We start from the raw sequence: 21843 nt of genomic DNA, 5'->3' as shown, positions 1-21843 counted from the left end.
TCTTCTGAACAATGGAAACTGGCTTCTGCCAAATGAGGATACTGCTGGGGGAGTGGCTCTTCTTTTGACATCAGAAATAAGTTAAACCCACAAGCAGTTCTCTTTCTGCCAATTGTTATAGCTCTTTTAAATCATTTGTATTTGTGGGGTCTTGAAAGGAAAACCAAACTCATAGTGTTTCATGCTATCAAATCAACAGACTTCACACTAGCAACAAGATAAAACTTTATTTAATCTCTATTCCCTAGCTGTCTGTTGGAAGAGGAGGTCCTTTAGCAGATGCTGGACCCATGCTTTGACCAAATCAACACAAAAATAACTGATTTGGATGTAAATGTGTGAATAGCTTAGAAGCAAAAGCTTCTGTTTCCCCACAAACATCCAGATCCAAGCACATTGACAATCCCTCTGGAAAAGCTCTCAGAAATGACATTCATGTCTTCTTACACTAAAACAAAGCTTTATAAACTCAATAATTAACTTTATTTTCCATGCACATATTCTGCTGTCAGTATATTTGTACAGTCATTTTAAGATCTGGAAAATTGTACACACCACTCTTCATGCTGCAACAACCTTGAAGTGCTGGATCAATTTTTGACTTCTGTTGAAGCTCAAAATAATACTTTCTATGTATATACAATATATATATGTGTGTATGTGTTTGCATCTAGGAAATGACCACATTTCACTGAGATAGCCTAGCAAAAGTGATATTAAATACTTCAGTCTGCAATCTCAGCATGAGAACACAGCTGTGTTCCATCTGCTGGCAGCAGAGAAGCACCACACTGACAAGTGGGTGTACTCATAAAATGCCACCTGAAATAATTCCATTTAGCACTGGCAGGGAAATCAAGTATTGTGAGAGCAAAGGTACAATACAAGAGACCAAGACAACCAAACCTAAAGCACACAGTCCAACTCAGCAGAATTTAATTACATTCCTAAAAAAAAGAAAAACAAACAACTTGGTCCGAGAACCCATTTGTACAATGGAATCACTTTTGTCAGAATCAGGTAGAGTGTATCTTTGGTCACTGTGAGGACAAGAATAATTGAATGTACAGGTATTTCTCAAACATCAAAACTAACTCTTTGGAAAACCCCCTTCCCTGAACACACAGCTATTGTGAGTTGCTTAAACATCAGTGTTGACTGTCACCTTTGTGTACGTGAATTACTGAAGGTGCTTTCCCCACAACATGGATACAAGGTCAATGCACAAAGAGATCAAATATTGAAGCAGCTTTAGTAAACACCTGCTGCAGAGGACAGAACTTTGTGCGCCCTCAGGGTTTATTGGCTGCAATAGGCTTTTGCCAGGATGGACCAAAAAGGTTTAAAGAGCAAGAGGCTTCTTTCATTCCATCAACATGAACCTGGGGAATGAAGCAGAACACAACCACAAACTACAAAATTAGATGTTGGTACAGTTTAGATATGGAACAAAATTTCAAAGGTATGTCACTAATAACAAAGAAAGCATCTTCAAACAGGTAAGATGCTCTTATTCCTTTGGAAGTCACTTTCTTCACTATACATATATTCACTTCTGCTTTATGATCAGCATTCCTCATGCTAGAGCTTTCGTGCTCTTACACTGAGACAGCAATAATGAGGAGGTTAAAAGCAGATTATTTCTATCAGACCTGAAAGGTTTTATATCTCCACTTGCATTCAGAGATCACAGTTCTCATTGATCCTGTTAACCTATGAAAGCTGTCCAAAGGAACTGCAGGAATCTCTGTGCAATCTGTGTTCTTAGTCACTCTGAGTGCTCTCAAAATACTTTTGAGCCTCATATGAACCAACGCTGTGTAGTTTCTTTTATGTTCAGAATCAAAGCTGAGAGAAACCACAGCTAGTGAAATTCCAGCCTCCCACCCTCATTTCACAATTGAGCTCAGAACAAAAGCAAAAATGCAGTTCAATGAAATAGCACAGAAGACATTTCCTTCAGCAGACTGTTGTCTTTTCTGAGTAGCCAAAGTTCTCCAGACCTGAACCTTATCTTGGCAAATTAGACACCATGGTAGTGCAAAGTTATCCAACTAACATTAGCAGCTGCTCCCTATGATGTTAAACAAATTAATTTACTAGCAGAATCAGATGTTCTTCTCATATTATGTTGGGTATTAGTGAGATCAGGTACTACTTTTACTTTTTTCAGAAAGAATAGGAAGCTCAGGCTGATTCAGAACAGCCATATGCCAAGTTCCCAACAGAAGTCTGTTGAGAGCTGGGTTATTTATTTTCCCACTGCATGTGCAGTCCCTTTTGACACAGCATTCACACTTTAAATTACAGTTTTAGCTGTAGCATTAACCAAGACAAGTTGTAGGCATCTATAAATTTTCTTGTATAAAAAGATTAAACAACATAACGCTTTGTAGATGTCTTCTTTACTAAAAATAATCACATTTCCCACAGGGACACATCAACTCTGCTCAATTCTCTGGTCCTCAGAACACTTTCTCCAAAGTCATACAGTAGCTTCTGCAACTCATCTTCAGACTCATGGTATGTTATTCTGTCATTAAGGGATTGGTATTCTGTCATGAAGTGATTTTAATTTTTTAAAATAAAGAAACCTTGAATTAATTTGTTTTTCTTTTAAGGAGCAGGTCAGGAAGTCTGGGAAAGGGAAAAGAACAGGGAAGGTGGGCACAGAGATGGAATTAAGAGATTATACAGACTGATAGCCAGTACGACTTTTTCTTCTTCCAATGATGTAAGATATAAAGACAAGAATGATAAGGAATCCAAGCGCCACACCCACTGCGATGGGAATAAGAAAGTTCAGGTCAGAATCAGCAATGCATTCTTCAGCTGCAGAAAGAAGAAAAACAAACAAAAAAACAGCAAGGAAGAATAAATTAGTAAGGGAAATCAAGCATTAGAAATCAAAGAAAGCAAGGAGCAAACAGGCATTTTGAGAAATTGTATTAGATACAATAATACATGTAAAGTAAAATCAGTATTGAGTGAGAATTGATGGAAAGATTGATTTCTTTAAAAACATTTACTACATACATCCTTTATATTGGTAATATACTTCTTCTGATTTGTACATTTAAGTTGTACATTTAATTTCAGCTTCCTTGAGCAAGCAGAGGACAGATTAGAAAAGTGAGGACAAACCAGCAGTCTGAGCACACGTTAGCTGATCACACCTTTATTAGCAGCAATAAAGCACCAAAAACCCCACATTGGTTTATTACTGTCTTGTCCAGGAGTCTTCCCAACCCTCGAGTCACCAGCACTCCTCTGAAGACATAAGGGACACTCCAAGTAACAAAGCTGAAATTTAATATGACCTAAAGGACACAGCCAAGATAAATGTGCCTCCAGCCACTGCATGGAAAACACTGAAAGGCTCTGGTGGCGTGGATAACTTTATTTTCCATGCAAAAGGGTTATTAGTTTCAGCTGAGAACTACACAGACCTCACTGAAATTCACATCAGAGGGAAAAACAGAAGAGACATCTCTAACACTATAGTGGTTTTTAATACACAGGTTGTAAAACATTTGAGGAGCTCCTTGCTGGTAAAAACACTCATCAATGATTAGCACACCACGCTGGAGCTGGTTTCAAACTCAGGGGCAGGGCTTGGCATCATAACCTGTTTGTAAGGACAGCAGAGCTGCACCTGCCTGTGCCAGGAGAGGTTTGGTAAGGCAGGAGGCCGTGCCTGGGTTTCCAGCACTGGAACAGTGCCTGACTTACAGGTGTTTCATAAAGCAGCACTCCTTGTAAAACTAACTTGTTTGAGTTTTTAATTAGGACAGAGCATCACACACAGAGTCAATGCTTTTTCAAAAGCTGGCTGCTGTTTTTCATGGAATCAGCATTAATTATGGGAAATGTATTGTCTTGCTTTAGCATTTACAGTCCAGCACACACCTGCCATGGCCCCTTCCCAAAATACTACAGAAAGCCTTTGACTAAGAGCAAGGAGAACAACATGTGGAGGCTCAACAGGTGAAAATGCTGAACTCAGATTATCTGAAGGCACCTACTGCCAAGTAGAGCAACACTTGGAAGGAAAAAAAAAAAAAAACAAGAGGAAAGGACCTTATTCTGACTGAGAGAATATTTAAACATCTTAAAGAGAAACATGCATTTGATATTTAGTCATATTTGTTCACTAAATACCAACACAGACAATCTGCTGGATACTGAGAAATGGGTCACTAAACACTAAATATTAATGGATTTGCTAAGGATGAAGGTGCCCAGCAGGCAGTGACAGAAATTCCCTCTCTTCTTCAAAGGAAGATGGCTGCAGTATGCATCACACTATGGCACTGTTACAGGGAATTCCCAGGGTGAAAAAGGGGTTAAGATTTCATACCAGGAACATTCCATCCTTGCTGGCACTCATCTATCCAGGTATGGCTACTGTACAGTGGTTAGAAGCTTCAGAGGTGTCTTCAAGTGCAGAATTGGTAACTACAGCCCAACACACAGCAGGGCCAGCAGGAACAGCTTTTTCGACAGACGTGGCTGAATGCATCTTCATTCAAAAGAGGTCAGACATTTTTGGCCCAAAACTTTTTTAGCCCCAGTATAAAAGCTGCCTTCCCTTTTAATTCCAATCACGAGATTCAACCAATAGCCCCAAAGTTTGTGTTTTATTAACATATGTTAAGGAATAGAGAATACTGTGGTAAATAAAAAAAATTTAAAAACCAGCCAAACAAAAAACCAAAACAAGGAACAAATGAACAAACAAAATGCCCCTTGTAAAACTCAAATCCCATAATTCACTGGCTAGAGAAGCTTCTTCTGAGGACTATTAGCATGACATCTTTAACCTAAAACACCAGAATTCTTGATATTTTAGAATACAGTATTTAGTAAACTGTGTATAAGGTACTAAACCAACCACACTCCATAACAGGTTATACACATTAATATTCCACATCCACAGGTGTTAAATACATCCACAGTTTAAATGCTGTTTCCACAGACCAGAACAAAACCAGCTATGTAACAGAATCTCAGATACAGACTGATTAGAGTTCACCTTACTCATTGAGTTTATTTTCTTTAAAAAAGACAATACAAGACGTCTATTTTCAAATCAGTTAAAAAATGTGAGCAAGTTTCCTTAAGAAATAGAACAATCTTTATTTTTTAGAGCACAGGTTAAACAGATTGACAGTTCCCTATGGAGCAATACATACAGGAAAACTAGTGGTTTTATAACAACAGAAGTCAGGTGAAACTGATGTTTTTTGAACCAGTTACCTGCACATCAGTCTAGGAGTACTTAAAACTCTGAGCCAATATACTCACAGGTTTTTGCAATGGTATTTCTGCTGTTGATTTTAGGAAGCAATTTGCATGGATTTTCTCTATTATCACTTGGAAACTGTGTACAGTTCAAAAATTTGCAAGGTCAGAAGAACAGCGTGATGATTACTCCTTAACAGAAATGCATGTTTAACTGGTGCCACTGAACATCACTCACAAAAAAAAAAAAAGAGCTAAAAATCTATATGAACTTCTGCATTTGAGGATATATTAATATGAAAGTCATTAGATCCATTTTTCAAAATTAAAATGGTAAGTCTTGAAGCTTGTTTCATGATTAAATTTATAGCAGTTCCCCACTTTCATTAAAATGCATTTCAGTAACTGATGCAAAATTCAAGCTGCAGACTACAAGCTATAGTAAGCGTTATCCACCCATACATGCTTCCTTGGCTAGTGTCAAGAGTAAACTGTCTTTACAAAGAAAAAACCAAACCCAAACCATTACTGAAAGAAGTGTATTTTATGATTTGTATACAAACATGCCACAGACATCTCTACAACCCTAGAGAACACTAATAAAACACTAGAGCAGCTTTGATGCAGGCTAAACTCATTCTAAAGGGGGAGACAATGTTATGTTCATTAAATAACTAGTTTAGGCAGCTCGTGTTATGACATATGCAAAAAAGCCACAATTATCTAAAAGTCTAAAAGACTTCTTTTTTTTCCCATGCAGTAAGAACATGTATTACAGCACAAGGAGCCCAGAGAAAAGTTGTGCATCAAGGGTTAGTCTCTACAGAGCTGCAGTTTAAGAACAGTCCAGTTGCACTGCACTTTTTTAACCTAGTTATTCTTTCCATACAGCAAGGAAAAACAGGTGTTGTGGGTCCATCTCAAACTTGTTTGGCTTTCACATTCTTAACATTAATAAATGCTACACTGCAAACAATCCAACACAAATACGTTAAACATTCAGAGTGCCAATGGCGGGCAGTTATAATGTGAATTTTGACTGGCAGAGAACCATTCAAGATGAAAATTTAAAAACAGTTCAAGCTGCAACAACAGATACTGGCTCATTAAATGAAAGCATCTTTAAACAATGATCATTCAAAGCAACAAGACAGACCAGTTCTGTGCAGAGTATGGCATGAAGTTAAGTGCACTTTAAAGTTCTGGAATATTTAGAGAGGTTATTCCCTTTAAACTGATGCCAGCAAAAAAAAGCTTGCATTTATTTTGCAGAAGTCTGCCTTAGGTGAGTATTTTAGATGACTGCCAAGGTACAATAAAGAATTCAGTGCCTAACAGGTTTTTTTGAAAGCACCTGGAAATGGCACTGAAGTCTTCCCTTATATTCACCATTTGGCAAATTACTCATTTTGTTTGTACAACCATGGTATAGGAATGATTCCTGAAATTACACCAAGGCAGGAGTAAATTACTCAAATCCTAACAAAGGCAAGTAAGTTACTGCTGCCACTTCAAGACATCACAATCACCAGCCTGAAGTTCAGTCCTATGGAAAACAAAGCTGCTATTGGGCATTAGACAATCCTTGTTAAATACTATACAAGTCATCAGAGTGACTAATGCTGCCAGCTTAACCCACAATTATGACAACAACTAAGGAACGCAGAGGACAGAAGCAAGTACAAATTCTACGCTATTGTGGGAGATGCCCAATGCACATCAGTTCAGAACATGTTCTTGTTTCAGGCTAGTATTTGTAAAAAGCAAAAATAAATCCTAAATGCTTTAGGATTTTTTGCAAGATAAAACCCTTAGCCTAGCAATTCATCCAGTATTTGACATCTTCAAAACAGCTATGAAACCCACATCATCTTCTTAGGGCAGGAAAACAAAGTGTAGTTCTGCTTCATCTGAGATAAACATTCTCCCTTTGTTTCTCAACTCCAATTAGCTGTGGCTAGTAATTACTCCTAAGTTTTGGGTCTTTTTTGGACTTCAGAACTTGCACTTGCTTTGTTTAGAGTGAAATCGTAACAGGAATCACACTTAGATTCACAAAGTCTGATATCCAGCATAGCTTTTTCTTCTGCCAATTATGTAAGCAACCACTATAATGGCAATCAAGACAGCAAGTGCAGCACCAACTACAATTGGGATTAGAATGCTGTCATCATCCAGCGAACACTCCTGGGCTGTAGGTGAGAAAAAGGTTGCAATAAGGAATAAATAAAGACATAATACTTGCCAAGTGTGGTATAAAAACTGTTTTCCTTAATATGAAGGTGTTAAAAAATCACGTATTATTAATCTAAGAGAGAAAACTTCAGAGGTCTCATCAATACATTTAGCATATTTAAGCATTATAACTAATTTAAGCATTGATAACCCATATCAAGTTAAGGGTGTAGGAGTTTTCCTGTGTACAAGATCTCCACTAGGCAAGGGAGCAGCAATTCTTCTACATTCAAGAAACCAGGCTTATCTATTTCATACCTAAGGTAAGTCTGGTTGTAGCTTTCACTCATTAAGGATAAAAAGTGACTTAGATTTGGTATCAAGAAGCTATCCAGAACTAAGACATGTTACACAGGTAAAGTAACTATAAAAAAAAGCTGCAACTTTAACTACAGAGTGAAATGAGTCCCTAGCTCTTTAGAAAGACTGTTTACACTATGCACATCTGGAGAGTTATCTTAGTTCTGTCTAAAACCAGAACTTTTCAATCTATGTGTCTACAGATCAGTCTAGTCTAATAAGTCTGTGCTGCAAGTATTAGCATTAAGCACAAAGACCAGTTTGCACTAAATATTAAGAGATAATTTAAGACATTTCAGTTTTCTCCAGACAAGATCAAGATAATGCAGCAAACAAACATTTCAGAATCTCTCTTTAGTTCTGAATATTCAAGACTGTCTCTGAAGGAAGCTCTGACAGTTCATTCTTTCCCATCACTCCTGCTCCTCAGACTGACAGGTAAAAAGAAACAAAACATCTATTCCCAAAGTCCATTCCTGCAAAAGTCCTGTCCAATTTTCTTGGAAAAAATTGTATGTCAAGATATTGTCAGGTAACTTTTAACCTATTCTGCATGGCAATGCTTAAGTCCCCCTTCAGTGTCTCTAGTTCATTCAAGTTTTGTGAAGGAGAACCACACACTTAGCACACTTTTTTCAAGTGAGAACAAAGCTTTTCATGAACTTGAATGTCAGTCTCAAAACGTGCTTTTTAGCAAGTAAGAATTTTGCAAGCATCACTAAAAACAAAAATGTAACTCTTACCTGTAGCAAACTTATTTGCCTCCACAAGGAATGGCTGAATCCATAGATTAAAAGTATGTACTTGAATATCCTCATTGATCTGAAGAGTTTGCTCTTTTCGACACATGTAAGAGCTACCAAGGAAAGCATCCCACTTGCTGAAATTGCTGTTATCTGCACTTGAAATGACTAAACAAAGAAGGAAAAAGAAGAGAATTTGCACGTTCACTTAAAATGCAAGACAGTTGCTAATACAGTGAGTAGCTGAATTTAGAAGGACCAACATTTCAACACTGAATAGTCTGAAAAAACAGTCTGAAAAAAGTAGTGCAAAGTGGGATTGATCTGCTTAACCAGAAATCAGACTGAAGTTATTACAGTACTTTGCAGTAACCTCTTTTTCTATGTACATGACATCAGGCTTTCCTTGTACCTCCACTCACCTCAGTGCTACAGAGCTGCCAGTGTTTTAGCTTTAATGCTCTTTAATTGCTGTAGCTATGATAAGCAATTAAAGGAAAAAAAAAAAAAAAGAGAAACATATGTTTGTTGGGTTTAGTTTTTGAAGGACTGGTCTGTTTTTAGTGAGAGTTAGGTACAAGTGGTTGGAAGATACAGCAGCATCTTCAATCAAAGAGGACAATAGCTAGTTTAGGAAAAAAAGCTTCAAAGCTGGCACAACTGTACTTCATACCACAAAAACTTACATTACTGAAAAGAGTTATAAAGAAGCCCTCTTAATTTACAGTGACTCCATCAGCAGAAGTTTCAGGGATCGTAGAGTGGTCCCACACTGCTGCGTAAAGTAACTCTTACAGCCATTTCTGCTTTTTACTTTTGTTCATAGCAACTTCTAGACATAAAGTAGAAGCTAACAGTAAGCATGAACAACACTGAAAAAAAGCCAGAAGTATTTGATGCAGACACTGAATAAAGTATTACACTTGTTTAAGACAGATACTGTTTCTTACCAGAACCATTCAGCCGGTTCAGCAGCGTAACATTCACCTCCCTCAGATAGAATTTTTGTACACTTGCACTTGTATTTTTCTGTTCAAGAAGCAAGAACCAAGCGTCAGTGTGGAATTCTGCATTTGTAACTTTAAGAACACATGCTTTACAAAAGCCAACACATTTACCAGTCTTACATTTTCTACAATTTTAACCCAGTTCTCCATTTGTCTGGAGGCACTCAGCTGTCCAGTTCCACTTCTCATATGGGAACAGCCTACCACCAGCAAGCAACAAAAGGTCTTGCTATAAGTGATCACCATGCATGCTGTTAAAGGAAAAATTAGTTTAAAATAAAAGAAGTTACTTACAACAGCAAATGTGAAACCAATCAGTGTGCTATTTCCATCATTCAATTTCAGAGTGGCTGTTGTGTTACCACAGGCACCATCTGCGACAGTTGTCTTTGGATTGATGTTGATCAGAAGAGGCTGAAACACAGACAAAGCACATCAAAGACATTCAGCTGCCTTTGGAATACATTGTCTCAGTCAGGAACAGTCTTGGGTTAGAAGAGCTTGTCATAAATATGACAGCAGGAAGAGCTGATCTTGGCTGCTATGCAACCACGGCTGAGTTAAATTTATATGTTGGCAGTACTGAACAAGCAAACTGCTCTTGAGAAGTGTTACTTTGTTCCCTAACACAACAGGCTACCCTCTGAGGAGAAAGACAATACCTGCAGGAGCAACAGCCATAACAGCTAAGGAAATTCCAGACTTTTAATCACGTTATATAATTCCAACATTATTCCAATAACAAATTCTGTTGACTCCATGTAAGGTTTTTGAAGACAAGTATGATGCAACAAAACAATTCTGATGTCAGAGAGGTGCTACATACAATACTTAGAAGCAGTTCTGGACAGTCTGCAGTGTGCAAAGCAAATACCTGCATTCAGATTTTACACCAAATAACTACAGAAACTTTTACTCTTCAAAAGAAAAAACAAGCACCTTGTCTTGAGAAACATTCAGTTGCAGCCCCACAGATGCCAGGAAACAAGTTTTATTTCCACTTTTCAGAGAGTAGTTTCCCGTGTCTGGATTCTCCACAGGTTTGGGAGGAGTTGGAGCAGGAGGCAAAGTAGTGGTAGGCGCAGTAGTTACATTGGCAATAGTAGGTCGAACAGTAGGTGCAGAAGTAGGTGTATCACCAGCACATCTAGACTCTGAAAAGACATTTTAATCACCATTTCATTGCTGAAGTCTTATTACTTAGACAAAGTACAGCTGCTGTTTATTCTCAAAAATCCTGTAACACTCAGTTTTAAATCCACACTCAGTACCACTTGCCTCTAGCAGATGGAAGCAAAACACACAAAACCAGTTAAGTTGTTATAAAAGCGTGACATGTATTTGTTGTAGACCAATTAAGTGACCCTATTATGCTATGTGCAGCAGGATGATGTGCTTGTTGTCTCTTTTCTGAGCTATGAGATGAGACAACAGGCTCTGGACGACTCATATGCAACAGCAGAGACCACCACTGGAAGTGGAAAGCAGTCAGCTAAAACCCCTCAAACTCAAATTATTTAATCAGCAACAGTAGTTCTGAAGTGCTTACTCTTAATACCCCAATTACTGGAGTACACACTTGAGAAGAATCCCACCTTGGCACGCAAACAATCGACATTACAGCACACTACTAAATCTGTTCTCCTAATCCATTTTTCCAGGAACAAGGAAAGAAATACTAGAGGATATTTACATGAATATTATTAAACACAGCACATCTTAGAACTGGTGGATTTGTTATTATGGGACTTTGCTCCCTGCACTAAGGTGCAATACAAAAAAGTTCTTTCACAAACTGAAATGCTCACCTTTTTTACTGACTGTGCCATTCTGAATAAAAGCCTGCATAGTAACATTCCAGAAAATCTGTGTTGTATTTTCTGCTTCAATTGAGAAGGAATTATGACACACGTAGACAGTATTCAGTTGAACTGGAGGCGAAAGATCCTTCACAAGAACAGTAACTAGTCCTGCAAATAAGCACAAATATTTTAATGCCTTATGAACTACACGAACTTAGAGGCATGTTATGTTTAATATAATTTCCTAAGACAGAGACTAAGAGATAATTAAGTTTAACAATCTTAAGCTCTCTTGAATGTTTTTGCTATGTGTCCTGACCTGAAGTGCTGGGTAATGCAGGAGTAACCAAGCTTACAGAACTAGACAAGCCATTAGAAAGTTGAACCCTTTTAGTTAAGAAGAAAAAAATTCTTTTATTAATATGCATTAGTACACAGACAGCCTAACACTGTATTGCTTGGCAAGGCAGAAGGTCAAGCAGTGCACACTAAAATTAATCTTCCATGTGCCTGCTGTCTACCAGCACCTCACTGATCAAAGCTGTTTATCCTTTCCTTTCTCTCCCACTTACAGGAATTACACACTCAGTGAAGCCATTTGGCCTGCACTGTCATCCAGCAGGCAGGTACAAAGAACAGCAGTTGGCAGCACGTGGTACAGAACTCATTACATTCATTACTAACTCCTGTATTCCTCCTTCCTTTGAAAAAGCCAAGTCAGGTCAGGTACACAAGGTCTGACACTTCTGGCTGAGACTGCTTTGCAAATCAAATTCTGCACTAAACCTTACCTTTTCTTTTAGCATCAGGAAATACAGCTGTGTCATTGGTGTTGTAGGTCAGTGTGATGAAGTCCCCCTGGTAAGTTTCATTGGTTTTTGTGAGATTAATGCTCCAAGAATGCCCTTCTCCAAACTGCACTGCCACAAGAGCAGGTAGTGTGTCATTGCCACAGACGCTTCCATTGTGTGTCACATTGGATGGCAAATTCAGAGTTGTGTTTTTCTAAAAGAAAAGCGTAATTTAAAATGCATTCACATGCAGTTCTTCCCTATGACGTTATAAACTTGGAGTTAGCTGAAACCTTGTCCAAGGTAAGTGAGATTATTTTAGGTTATTCTGGAAAATTAAGATTAAGGTTCCCTGACACCTACCTGAGAAAGGAACCATATCAGATTCAAGTACAAAAGTACAGCTCTAACTTAGCTGTTAATCATCATACTGAGCTGCAATTACATTTACTGCTTGTGGTAAGAACACAGCTACACTGATACTGGTTAGACTTGGGGACTTTTGTGTACATTATTTAAGTTGGAGCAACAGGGTACTTCCAGTCGTTTGCATGACTGAGAACTTATTCTTTATTTCATAAGGACGATATAGAAATATTCTTCGCAACTGACTTTATAAAAAAAGTAAGAAATCCAACACCCTAGGTAAAAGAGCCTAAACTTTTATCCAGATCAAAATCCAGTTCTCAGCAAGAGTTACTCCCAAATACTTACATAATCACCCTTGTTTGATTCATATGTTATCAAGAACCTCATCATCCAATCTGCATACAGGCACGTGGCATTAGAAGCATCCTTTATATCTACTTCAACTGCATAGGACTGGAAAAAACCTGTAAGATATGATTATTAGCTTTTAAGACATTGGTTTTACTTCATTTTCTAGAACCACTTAAGAGGACAGCTCATCACAAAGCAGTAAATTATGTCAGGACCATATTCAATTTACCAGACACTGAAAGAATAGCCAGATTTCTAAAAAGTATCAAAAATAGGAAGCACACCATGAAACTGTCAAAGCTGGCAAAAATTGAATGTTTTATAGTCTGTTTACCTGACATAAATTAATAATCTCAAAGCACTGTGTGCCCAACACTGGACACTTCTAAGATTTGGCTGGACAGGGTGTTGGGCCATCTCGTCTAGACCGTGGCTATGCCAAGAAAGGCTGGACTGGCCGATCCTTGAGGTCCCTTCCAACCTAGAATTCTGACTCTGAAATAAGCAAGAGCTTTCTGCTGACACACTGGCTACACTAAAGGGCACGAACACAGCACTTGAACAGTGTGCTGCTTGTAGAGCAAGGTCTATTATTTTATGTGTTGTATCAGTGATTACGACTCAAGCTGACCCCAAAGAGATGGGACCGGCATGCCTGCATTGTGTTCCCACGATTTCCAGCTCGAAAGACACGGGCATTAAATTCATTCGCGTTTTAAGAGAACTTTTCCCAGCTGCGGTATCCCTGACCCGGTGAACCCCGGCACAGGCGCTGTGGTGCCCGCGGCCCCAGGCCGAGGAGCGCTGTCAGAGCGGCCTGGCCGGGCCGTGCGGGTGGGCCCAGGGTCCCGGCTGCCGGGCCAGGCCCCGGCGGGAGCACCCGGCGTTCCCGGCCGCCCTGCCCGGCACGGGGCCGCGGCCCCGCCGCTGTCGCTGTCCCCTCCCTCCCGTGGGTGGCGGCGCGGGGGGGGCGGCAGCGGCGGCGCCTCCGCCCCGGGGCCGCCCCCTGAAGGCGCTGCGGGGCCGAGCGGCCCCGGGACCCCCCGGGACCCCCCCAGCCCCGGTGCCCGCGTCACGCGCGTGACGGGGCGAGGGCGAGGAGCGGCACGAGCCCGCGGGGACACCCGACACCCGCTCCCCTCCCCCGGGCCCCGGCGCTGCCCCGCTCACCGGAGACGCCGAGCAGCAGCAGCGGCAGGAGGCGGCGGCGGCAGGAGGAGGCGGCGGGGCAGCGCGGGCCCATGGCGGCGGGGCTGCTGCTGGTGCCGGCGGCGGGGACACCGGGGCACGGCGAGCGGCCGGGGCGAGCGGGCGCGACAAAAACCTCGCCAGCGGTCATGTGAGGGGCGGGGCGGGGCCGCCCGCGCGCCGCCAGCCGCCGCTCAGCGCCGCCGCTCGATTCCGTGGATCGCGGACGGGCCGCTCAGCCGCGCCGCCTCGGGCGGGCTGGTTCGTCTGCTCCCGTCCCGGTCCCCGTGCGGCGGCGGCAGCGGTGACAGCAGCGGTGACAGCAGCGGTGACAGCGGCGGGGCTGTGCCGCGGTGGTCTCTGCAGGGTCAGGATAGCGGGGGCTTGTTCTGGCCCTGGGCAGTGTTTGCGGTTTGCACTGGGCTGCACTGGGGCAGCTTACAAGAGATGCACATCCAAAGAAGTTTAATATAGAGGCTTTCACTGAGAAAAAAATACAGAATAAAGATAATGCCCGTGTTTGCAATCAATGCAAAGGGTTAATGTGCCCTCAACCCCCCTCTCCTGACACGCAGTCGGTGTCCCCAAGCCGGCTGTGGGTGCTGTCGGTTCTGCCGGTGCTGTCGGTTCTGCCGGTGCTGTGGGTGCTGTGGGTGCTGTCGGTGCTGTGGGTGCTGTCGGTTCTGTCGGTGCTGTCGGTGTTGTCAGTGCTGTGGGTGCTGTGGGTGCTGTCAGTGCTGTCGATGCTGTCGGTGCTGTCAGTGCTGTCGGTGCTGTCGATGCTGTCGGTTCTGTCGGTTCTGTCGGTTCTGTCGGTGCTGTCGGTGTTGTCAGTGCTGTGGGTGCTGTCGATGCTGTCGGTTCTGTCGGTTCTGTCAGTGCTGTCGGTTCTGTCGGTGCTGTCAGTGCTGTCGGTTCTGTCGGTGCTGTCGGTTCTGTCAGTGCTGTCGGTTCTGTCGGTTCTGTCGGTGCTGTCGGTGCTGTCGGTGCTGTCGGTTCTGTCGGTGCTGTCGATGCTGTCGGTTCTGTCGGTTCTGTCGGTTCTGTCGGTGCTGTCGGTGTTGTCAGTGCTGTGGGTGCTGTCGGTTCTGTCGGTGCTGTCGGTGCTGTCAGTGCTGTGGGTTCTGTCGGTGCTGTCGGTTCTGTCGGTGCTGTCGGTGCTGTCGGTGCTGTCGGTGCTGTCAGTGCTGTCGGTGCTGTCAGTGCTGCCGGTTCTGTCGGTGCTGCCGGTGCTGTCCATCCCTCCCGGGGACGGTCCCGGGCTCTCCGGGCTCGGTGCCTTCGGTGGCCGGGCAGAACCCCCCTCCAGGCACGGCCCTGCGGCAGGAGGGGATTGGCACCAGCGCCCGGAGCTTTCGTGCGCTTTTTGCTGGTGCTGAAAGACAGAAAGTGGGGCAGGGAACGATGGGAGAAGACAGGAGCGTGGTGCGAAGGGAGAGAAGAGCCTGCGCTGAGAACAGGGGAGAAGACGGCTGGACTGAAAACTGGGTGGAACTCGGTCCGAAAAGTAAAATGTGATGGATGCTGGATTGTGCCCTGACGCTAGTGATTAGGGGAAAAAAACCCAAACCCCACACCCAAACAAAACAAGTCAGAAAGGCTGGCTTGGCAGAGAAAGGGCAAATGGAAGAAGACATTGAGGCTGGGAGGCAGCAAGGAGGATGGCCGAGGAGACAGGAGAGGTGTGCTCAGCAAGGAAGGGCTCTCTGGAACGGCACATTCCTGTTCTGATCCTGTGGAAGAACTGAGGATTTTGAGTGATTGGGCTCTAAGAGACGTCCACCACCATGGGGGAAAGAAACGAAGTCTGAAGAAGACAATAAAACACATTGACCTGATAATGAGACAGTTGGAGTGTAGATGGTGTTGATACAAAAGCAGCTATGAAGTCTTGAAGAAGTGGAAATAATGCAATTTGTTATCAAAGGGCAGTTAATTTATCTCAGTCGTGTGCTTGCAATCCTGTACTTTCCCATAATGTCACAAACCCAAAGCTGCTGTGTCAGGGCCACCACGGAAACCAGGGCATCAACAAATGAGGGTCTGACACACAAGGGCTTTTGTGGCCAGAGGAGTTCACTACTTCTTTGCATTTCTTTTTGTGCTTAATAACTACACCTAGAGCCCACTCACCACGTGTGTTACATACCTGCACATGCACTTGCCTAATCATGGTTGCATGTGACTCTCAAATTCATATAATTTCAAAACACTTAGAGTAAATTTATATTTATGCTTTGGGCTTAATTGCAGAAAAGTTATTTGAAGAAATAAACTTTATGTTTAATAACTGACTTGCTGTAGGCTGTAGGGAACTGTCAGTAACAGCAGCACAGAAGAAACCGTGAATTCTGAAAGCAGCAGGTCTTTCTCAGCTCCACCACAAAGAACGGGGCATTTCAGAGGATAGGGAGAGTCCTGCTCTGGGGATTTTGTATTTCCTCAAGCTTCATTCCTTTAGTACAAACTTCTGTTTTTGAAAAGTGATCCCACGAGGAGTTAGGAGCAATCAAATTAGGTGGATTTGACTATTAGGAGACAGACATTCAATAAAGTTTTAATTAATTGGAAGAGGAGAAAATGATTAGTCTCTTCAGGTAGTTCATGCTTTGGAATGGCACCCTTTGTGCCTGCTGGTACATTTACTTCAGGATTTTTGTATATACATTGATATGTTCCAACACTCCTGTGTTCCTAGTGAAGAATTTTGAATATTTGGATCTCTTGCTTGCACATAGGAAATGGGCTCTGAACCAAGTGGATGTTCTGCAGACATAACGGGAAGGCTGATTAACTTGTTTCCTTTATGCCAATTTAGTGAAGCTTGAAATGAAATCTAGTGGCAGAAGTCACAACAAGCAATTCCTTTTCTGTTTAATAACACAAGAAAAATAGCATCTGGTGTGGGATTAAAAGAATGGTATAGTTTATTTAATTTAGCAGAATGGAAAATATCTTGCTTTGCACCAGCAATTTCATCATTGATATAAAAAAACAGGTTATTTCTCTGTTTGCTTGGGGTTACTTCACCCTCCCTGTACTCCATCCTTGCCCTCCATCCCTGCCATATAACAGGTGGTGTGATGTCATTTTACATGATCTTGGCGGCCTGAGCTGGTGGTTTATTGTCATTGTCACACAGTCACAGAGGGACTGATGCACCTGCGGGTGCAGGAAGTGATGGGACAGCCACAAAAGCTGCCCAAGGGGTTTCTGCCCTTGTGTGGAATCCTTGGGGAGACCAAAGGATCAAATTCCACCTCCAAGGAGTGAGTACAAACACCTGGTGTTCATGTACAGTAAGAGGTTTGTCCAACAAAACTCATATGCTCCAGCCATTTGGATGTGAAAAAAAGGTTGTTGAAAGCAATGTACTCTTGCCTTTTCACAGAGATATTCTTCTCTTGCCCAGCCAACTGACAGAAGCTTGATGTTGGCACTGTTCTCCCTAAACGGAGTTTTTTGGCAGTTTCCAAGGCCTGTCTCCTCTTTGTGGCTCTGGAGGGTGCAAAATGAAGCTTTGTTCCTCTCGTGTTTAACAAATCCTTCAGCTGTCCTTAAAAAAAAGTTTTGTCTTTAGGGTCAGATGTTGTCTGATTCCTCTTTAATTCCATAATTTATTCAATGCTTTAGGATTCAATCTCTAACAAATATCCACTGCATATTATTTATAATGAGTAATTTCTTTATTGATTGTGGCAGTCTTAACAATAAAATTTATGTGATACTTGAACTTTAATAACATACGCTCAAACTCACATTCTCAGCTGTTTTCCTTTAATGAGAGAAGAGTGATGGTTACCATAATGCAGAGAGAGTGCCTTACCCTCTTGCTTAGTAGAGAAAGGATTTTGCAGTTGGCATGATTTTGGGAGCCAGTGATGGATGGCAAGCTGATCCTGGTTTTCTGACATTCACATTCCTTATGCTTGTTGCTGGGTGTGAGAGGGAGGACTGTAATGTTTCTGTACAGCATTACAGTTTTACTGCATGCATGTAATACTGCCTGACTTCAGTTGTTTTTAGAAGGTATTGACACGTACTGAGAGCACATATGCAAAACTTTATAATTTCTTTCTAAAGCTTTAGTTCATTAAGGAATATAATTTCATGCCTAATTTCATTGCATCATATGCTTAATCCTTTGTGAAACCTTTAGCAGTTTCAGCAGTTTAGATACTACATCTGTAATCAAACTTCCTTAGCCCTGGGACTTGCCAAAACTGATGGATGTGTGTGGTCAGAAGCAAAACTGTTTAATGAAGCCTGAGTAGCTTAATGTTTCTGATTCCTGGTGCAGAAGAGTAGAGGTTGTGATAAAAAGAAGAAAGATAATCCCTAGGACATGCAGTAATCATGACTCTGTTCTAATGTATTTTATTTATTCTTTTACATATCTTTTTTAAAAAAATGACAATTCCTGTATTTTTCCCAGGGAAAAGATTATGGCAGAACCGATTATTCCTTCCCAGGAGGCAGAGAAAGGATTTGGTTCCATTTCACGTGGAAGGGGTGGAAAGAGGAATATATAAACGCTGAGAGGTCCCACATTCACTTGGCAGAGTGGGATGAATCATAGGGACCTTGCTGGGACTGTGCCAGCAGCTGAGTTACAGCTATTGACGAGTTTTCCTTCTCACACAGCCCCGGTTTGTAGCGGGCTGAGGGTCTGGGATCCGCAGTGAAGCCCGGGCTCTCATCCCCGGTGCCACCCGCAGTGCCCCGGCCGGGCCGGGGGCGGCTCCGAGCGAGCCCCGCGCTGCTGCTGCTGCTGCTGCTGCTGGTGCTGCTGTCCCTGCGCAGGTGGGGGCAGAAACCAAACAATAAACTGCGAGAAACGCTGAGTCAAGACTGGGAAATCACGTGAAAAGCCAAAAACAGAAAGCTCGGTGGGGAGGCGAAGGGATCAGAGAGCTGCGAAACTTCCTGTAAAACCTCCCGTTAAAACCTCCTGTAAGAGCTCCTGTAAAAGCTCCCGTAAAAGCGCTCGTGTCGCCCCGCAGCTGGGAAAACATTCCCAGCGCAGGCTGGGAGCAGAGAGAGGCACAGGCTGCGAGCAGAGGCACAGGCGTTTCGTCACAGCCTGTTACACAAACACAGCCCGCACACAGCCTGGGCGAATCGTGTGTTGGAGGCTCAGGGTGACAGCAGGGCAGGAGCTGGGCCCTGGCACGGTGCTGGGGCAGCAGCTGAGCCTTTGCTGTGCCACTGCTGCCCCTTTGCTGTCTCTTTTCTGTGCCGCTGCTGTGCCACTGCTGCCCCTTTGCTCTCCCACTCCTGCCCCTTTGCTGCCCCTTTGCTGTGCCACTGCTGTCCCTTTGCAGTCCCTTTGCTCTCCCACTGCTGTCCCTTTGCAGTCCCTTTGCTGTCCCCCTGCTGTCCCTTTGCTCTCCCACTGTTGTCCCTTTGCTGTCCCACTGCTCCCCTCGGTGCTGCGGGGTGCAGGTGAGGGGTGCCCCGTGGTGCTCAGAAGCATTTCCAGCTGCTCCTGGATGTGATGCGTGCTGCAGCACTCAGCAGCTGTGTTAGCATGTGGCAGCAGATGAGATTTATGCATTTGGTGAGTCAGACTAAGCTGCTTAGAGATGTAGCTCTGTTTAATGTGAAAAAAAAGAACTTGTTTGACTGACGTGTTCTTTGGGCTTGGTACAGCAAAGCAGAGGTGTGTCAATACTCCAGCTTTTGTGGTATGATTGACATACAGTGCTAGCTTGCTGGAGATACATCTGTCAGCTTCAGAGCAGAAATTACTGTGTGAAAATGGCTTCGCACAGGAGGCACCTCCCACTTCCAGCTCTTACGAAAGATGTGTTGGCTGTAACATTTTCTGAGAGATTTCAACAGGAAAAGAAGTTATATCTAAAATACAAGATGTAAAATACAGGGCTGGGAGGGAAACTGGATATTATACAGTCACTTTCATAGCTGGGTATTTTAACTGCAGGACTTCAGTGCTACAGGATCCCTTGCGACCTAGAATAACATTAGATCCCTTTTAGAGAGAACATAATGATATTTGTAGTTAGGCTGTAGTTTCCACCTCTGACAGAGATCAGAAACAAGGTCTGGCAAACACCAGGCTAACACACGTTCACTGCATTGTCCTGAAACAGAACTCTTTGGGGGAATGATCTCTCTCCAGTTTGAGGTTCTGTGTTTGCTTTGTGCTTTTGGAAGAATTTGAAGCTGCAACTGCTGCTGTAGGAATAAAAAGGGAGAAACTCAAGGGGATACACACACAGTGCCAGTTTTGCAAGTGACAGAATCACAGCCTTGTGGTTGCAGAACCAGTTCTCACCTACTCCCCAGCCACGTCCTACAAACAAGCTTTACCTGTGCAATTACAAGGTTCCAGCTCACCTCTGCAGAGGCTGTTTTGTAATATTTGTTCCCGCCTCACGTTTGGAAGCTGCACCTTCTCTCCAGCATGCATGTGGCAGAATTTGGCATGTGCAGTGTCCTGCCCAGCCTTCACTGAAAATTCATAGAGCAGCTTTGCCTTGAGCCTCAAACCAGCACCAGCTGAAGGATTTTGTGGATGTAATTAAGGGCCTGCTTTTGACAAAGGTATCTGATTTTGGCCATGATAATGAATTTTTTTCAGCTACACCTCCAGCTTCAGAGACTACACAAGGATAAAACAGAACAGGCATTGTGAAAATTTCACAGTCCAGAAGGGGAAAATAAAGCTATACATGAAGTGGACATGTTGCTAATAATCCAACACTGATATTATGCACTTAACTAAAACTACTTACTGCTCCAAATAGTAACAAGCAATCTATTCCATATCATTTCAGAGGTAATTTACTTGTATGTTAGCTCATCTCTGCAAAGTCATAGTGACTAAGCTTTGCAAAGAAGCACAGGAGCCCTTGAGCCCTGCAAAGGCCTGGGCAGTGACCCTATGCATTCCGTAATTACATAACCATCTAAATGTTAGATCTGCTGGAAAGCAGTTACTGCAACTTCCTTATTACTGCAAATATCATTAGATGGAACAGAATCTGTAGACTTACTTTCTTGAAAAGACAAAATTTCATATCAAGTAATGATTACTCAGGCATTTTAACGCAGAAGTACCTAGTGACACTCCTGTTTTCCTCCAGCTCTAAAATACAGCTGTTGCAAGTGGACAAACAACTGATTGTTTTAAGGAGTAAGATAAAGAACTATCAACAGTTACAGAGAAAATTAGGTTACTTGTATTCTCCTGTCTGAATAGTCCCCTAAGGCTGGAAGAGCTGACCAAACTTTAGATCTAACAAATGAAACAATGCTGGTAACAAAAGAACTCTCGGAATTCATCAGATACAAACAAGCAGAAGGGACATGATAAGGATCAAGGAGACAATTCCAAGAGAAATAACGAAGTGAGAAGGTGGCCAGCCCAGCAACCAAAATGGAAGATTAATTGGAAATACTCACTTGGACTTGGTATTCTTTGTGGGTTTCTAGGGTCAGACACAGTTACTGTGGCTGGTCTGTGTAAATCTCTAGCAATTGATAAAAATTTAGTATTTGCTGGATGTGAACTACTTTACCTCAGCTTAAGAGATTTATTTGCAGTGCTGCATTGTCCTACTGACTTTAGAAAATTCACTTTCAAAGTTAATTTTTTTTTGCTTTAATTTATATACTAATGCTAATTTTTTATAAGCAGCAGCAAAACAAGCTATGAGTCATTTGAAAGGTGACCTTGTACCAGGAAACAATTACGTAGCCCAAAGGAAAACCTGCTCCTTTGTAGGTTAACCAACATCCATTGTTTCTCTTCCCAGTTAACTCCATGTATTACAAGATACCCTTTGCA

General features: G+C 42.5%; 1 protein-coding gene across 2 annotated transcripts; it reads right to left on the bottom strand.

Moving 5' to 3' along the window:
• Positions 1-201: 201 nt before the first annotated feature.
• On the bottom strand, positions 202-14181 carry LAMP2 (lysosomal associated membrane protein 2). 2 transcript variants are annotated; one of them, XM_033072236.2, is made up of 9 exons: positions 14013-14181; positions 12837-12955; positions 12123-12336; positions 11338-11499; positions 10469-10683; positions 9824-9943; positions 9473-9551; positions 8523-8690; positions 202-2832 (listed from the first exon to the last, which is right to left on the bottom strand). In XM_033072236.2, the coding sequence occupies exons 1-9, from the start codon at positions 14179-14181 to the stop codon at positions 2690-2692; spliced, it is 1389 nt and encodes a 462-aa protein (XP_032928127.1). In that variant the 3' UTR covers positions 202-2689. The 2 variants fall into 2 exon arrangements, with proteins under 2 accessions (XP_032928127.1, XP_032928128.1); XM_033072237.2 differs by lacking the exon at positions 202-2832 and adding an exon at positions 5025-7436 and having other exon boundaries at positions 14013-14100.
• Between the last annotated feature and the right edge of the window lie 7662 nt (positions 14182-21843).

The sequence above is a fragment of the Catharus ustulatus genome, chromosome 14 (genome assembly GCF_009819885.2).
Source record: "Catharus ustulatus isolate bCatUst1 chromosome 14, bCatUst1.pri.v2, whole genome shotgun sequence".
Classification (NCBI taxonomy): domain Eukaryota; kingdom Metazoa; phylum Chordata; class Aves; order Passeriformes; family Turdidae; genus Catharus; species Catharus ustulatus.
Note: the sequence above shows the minus strand (reverse complement) of the source record. Positions and strands in the feature narration are given on the sequence as shown.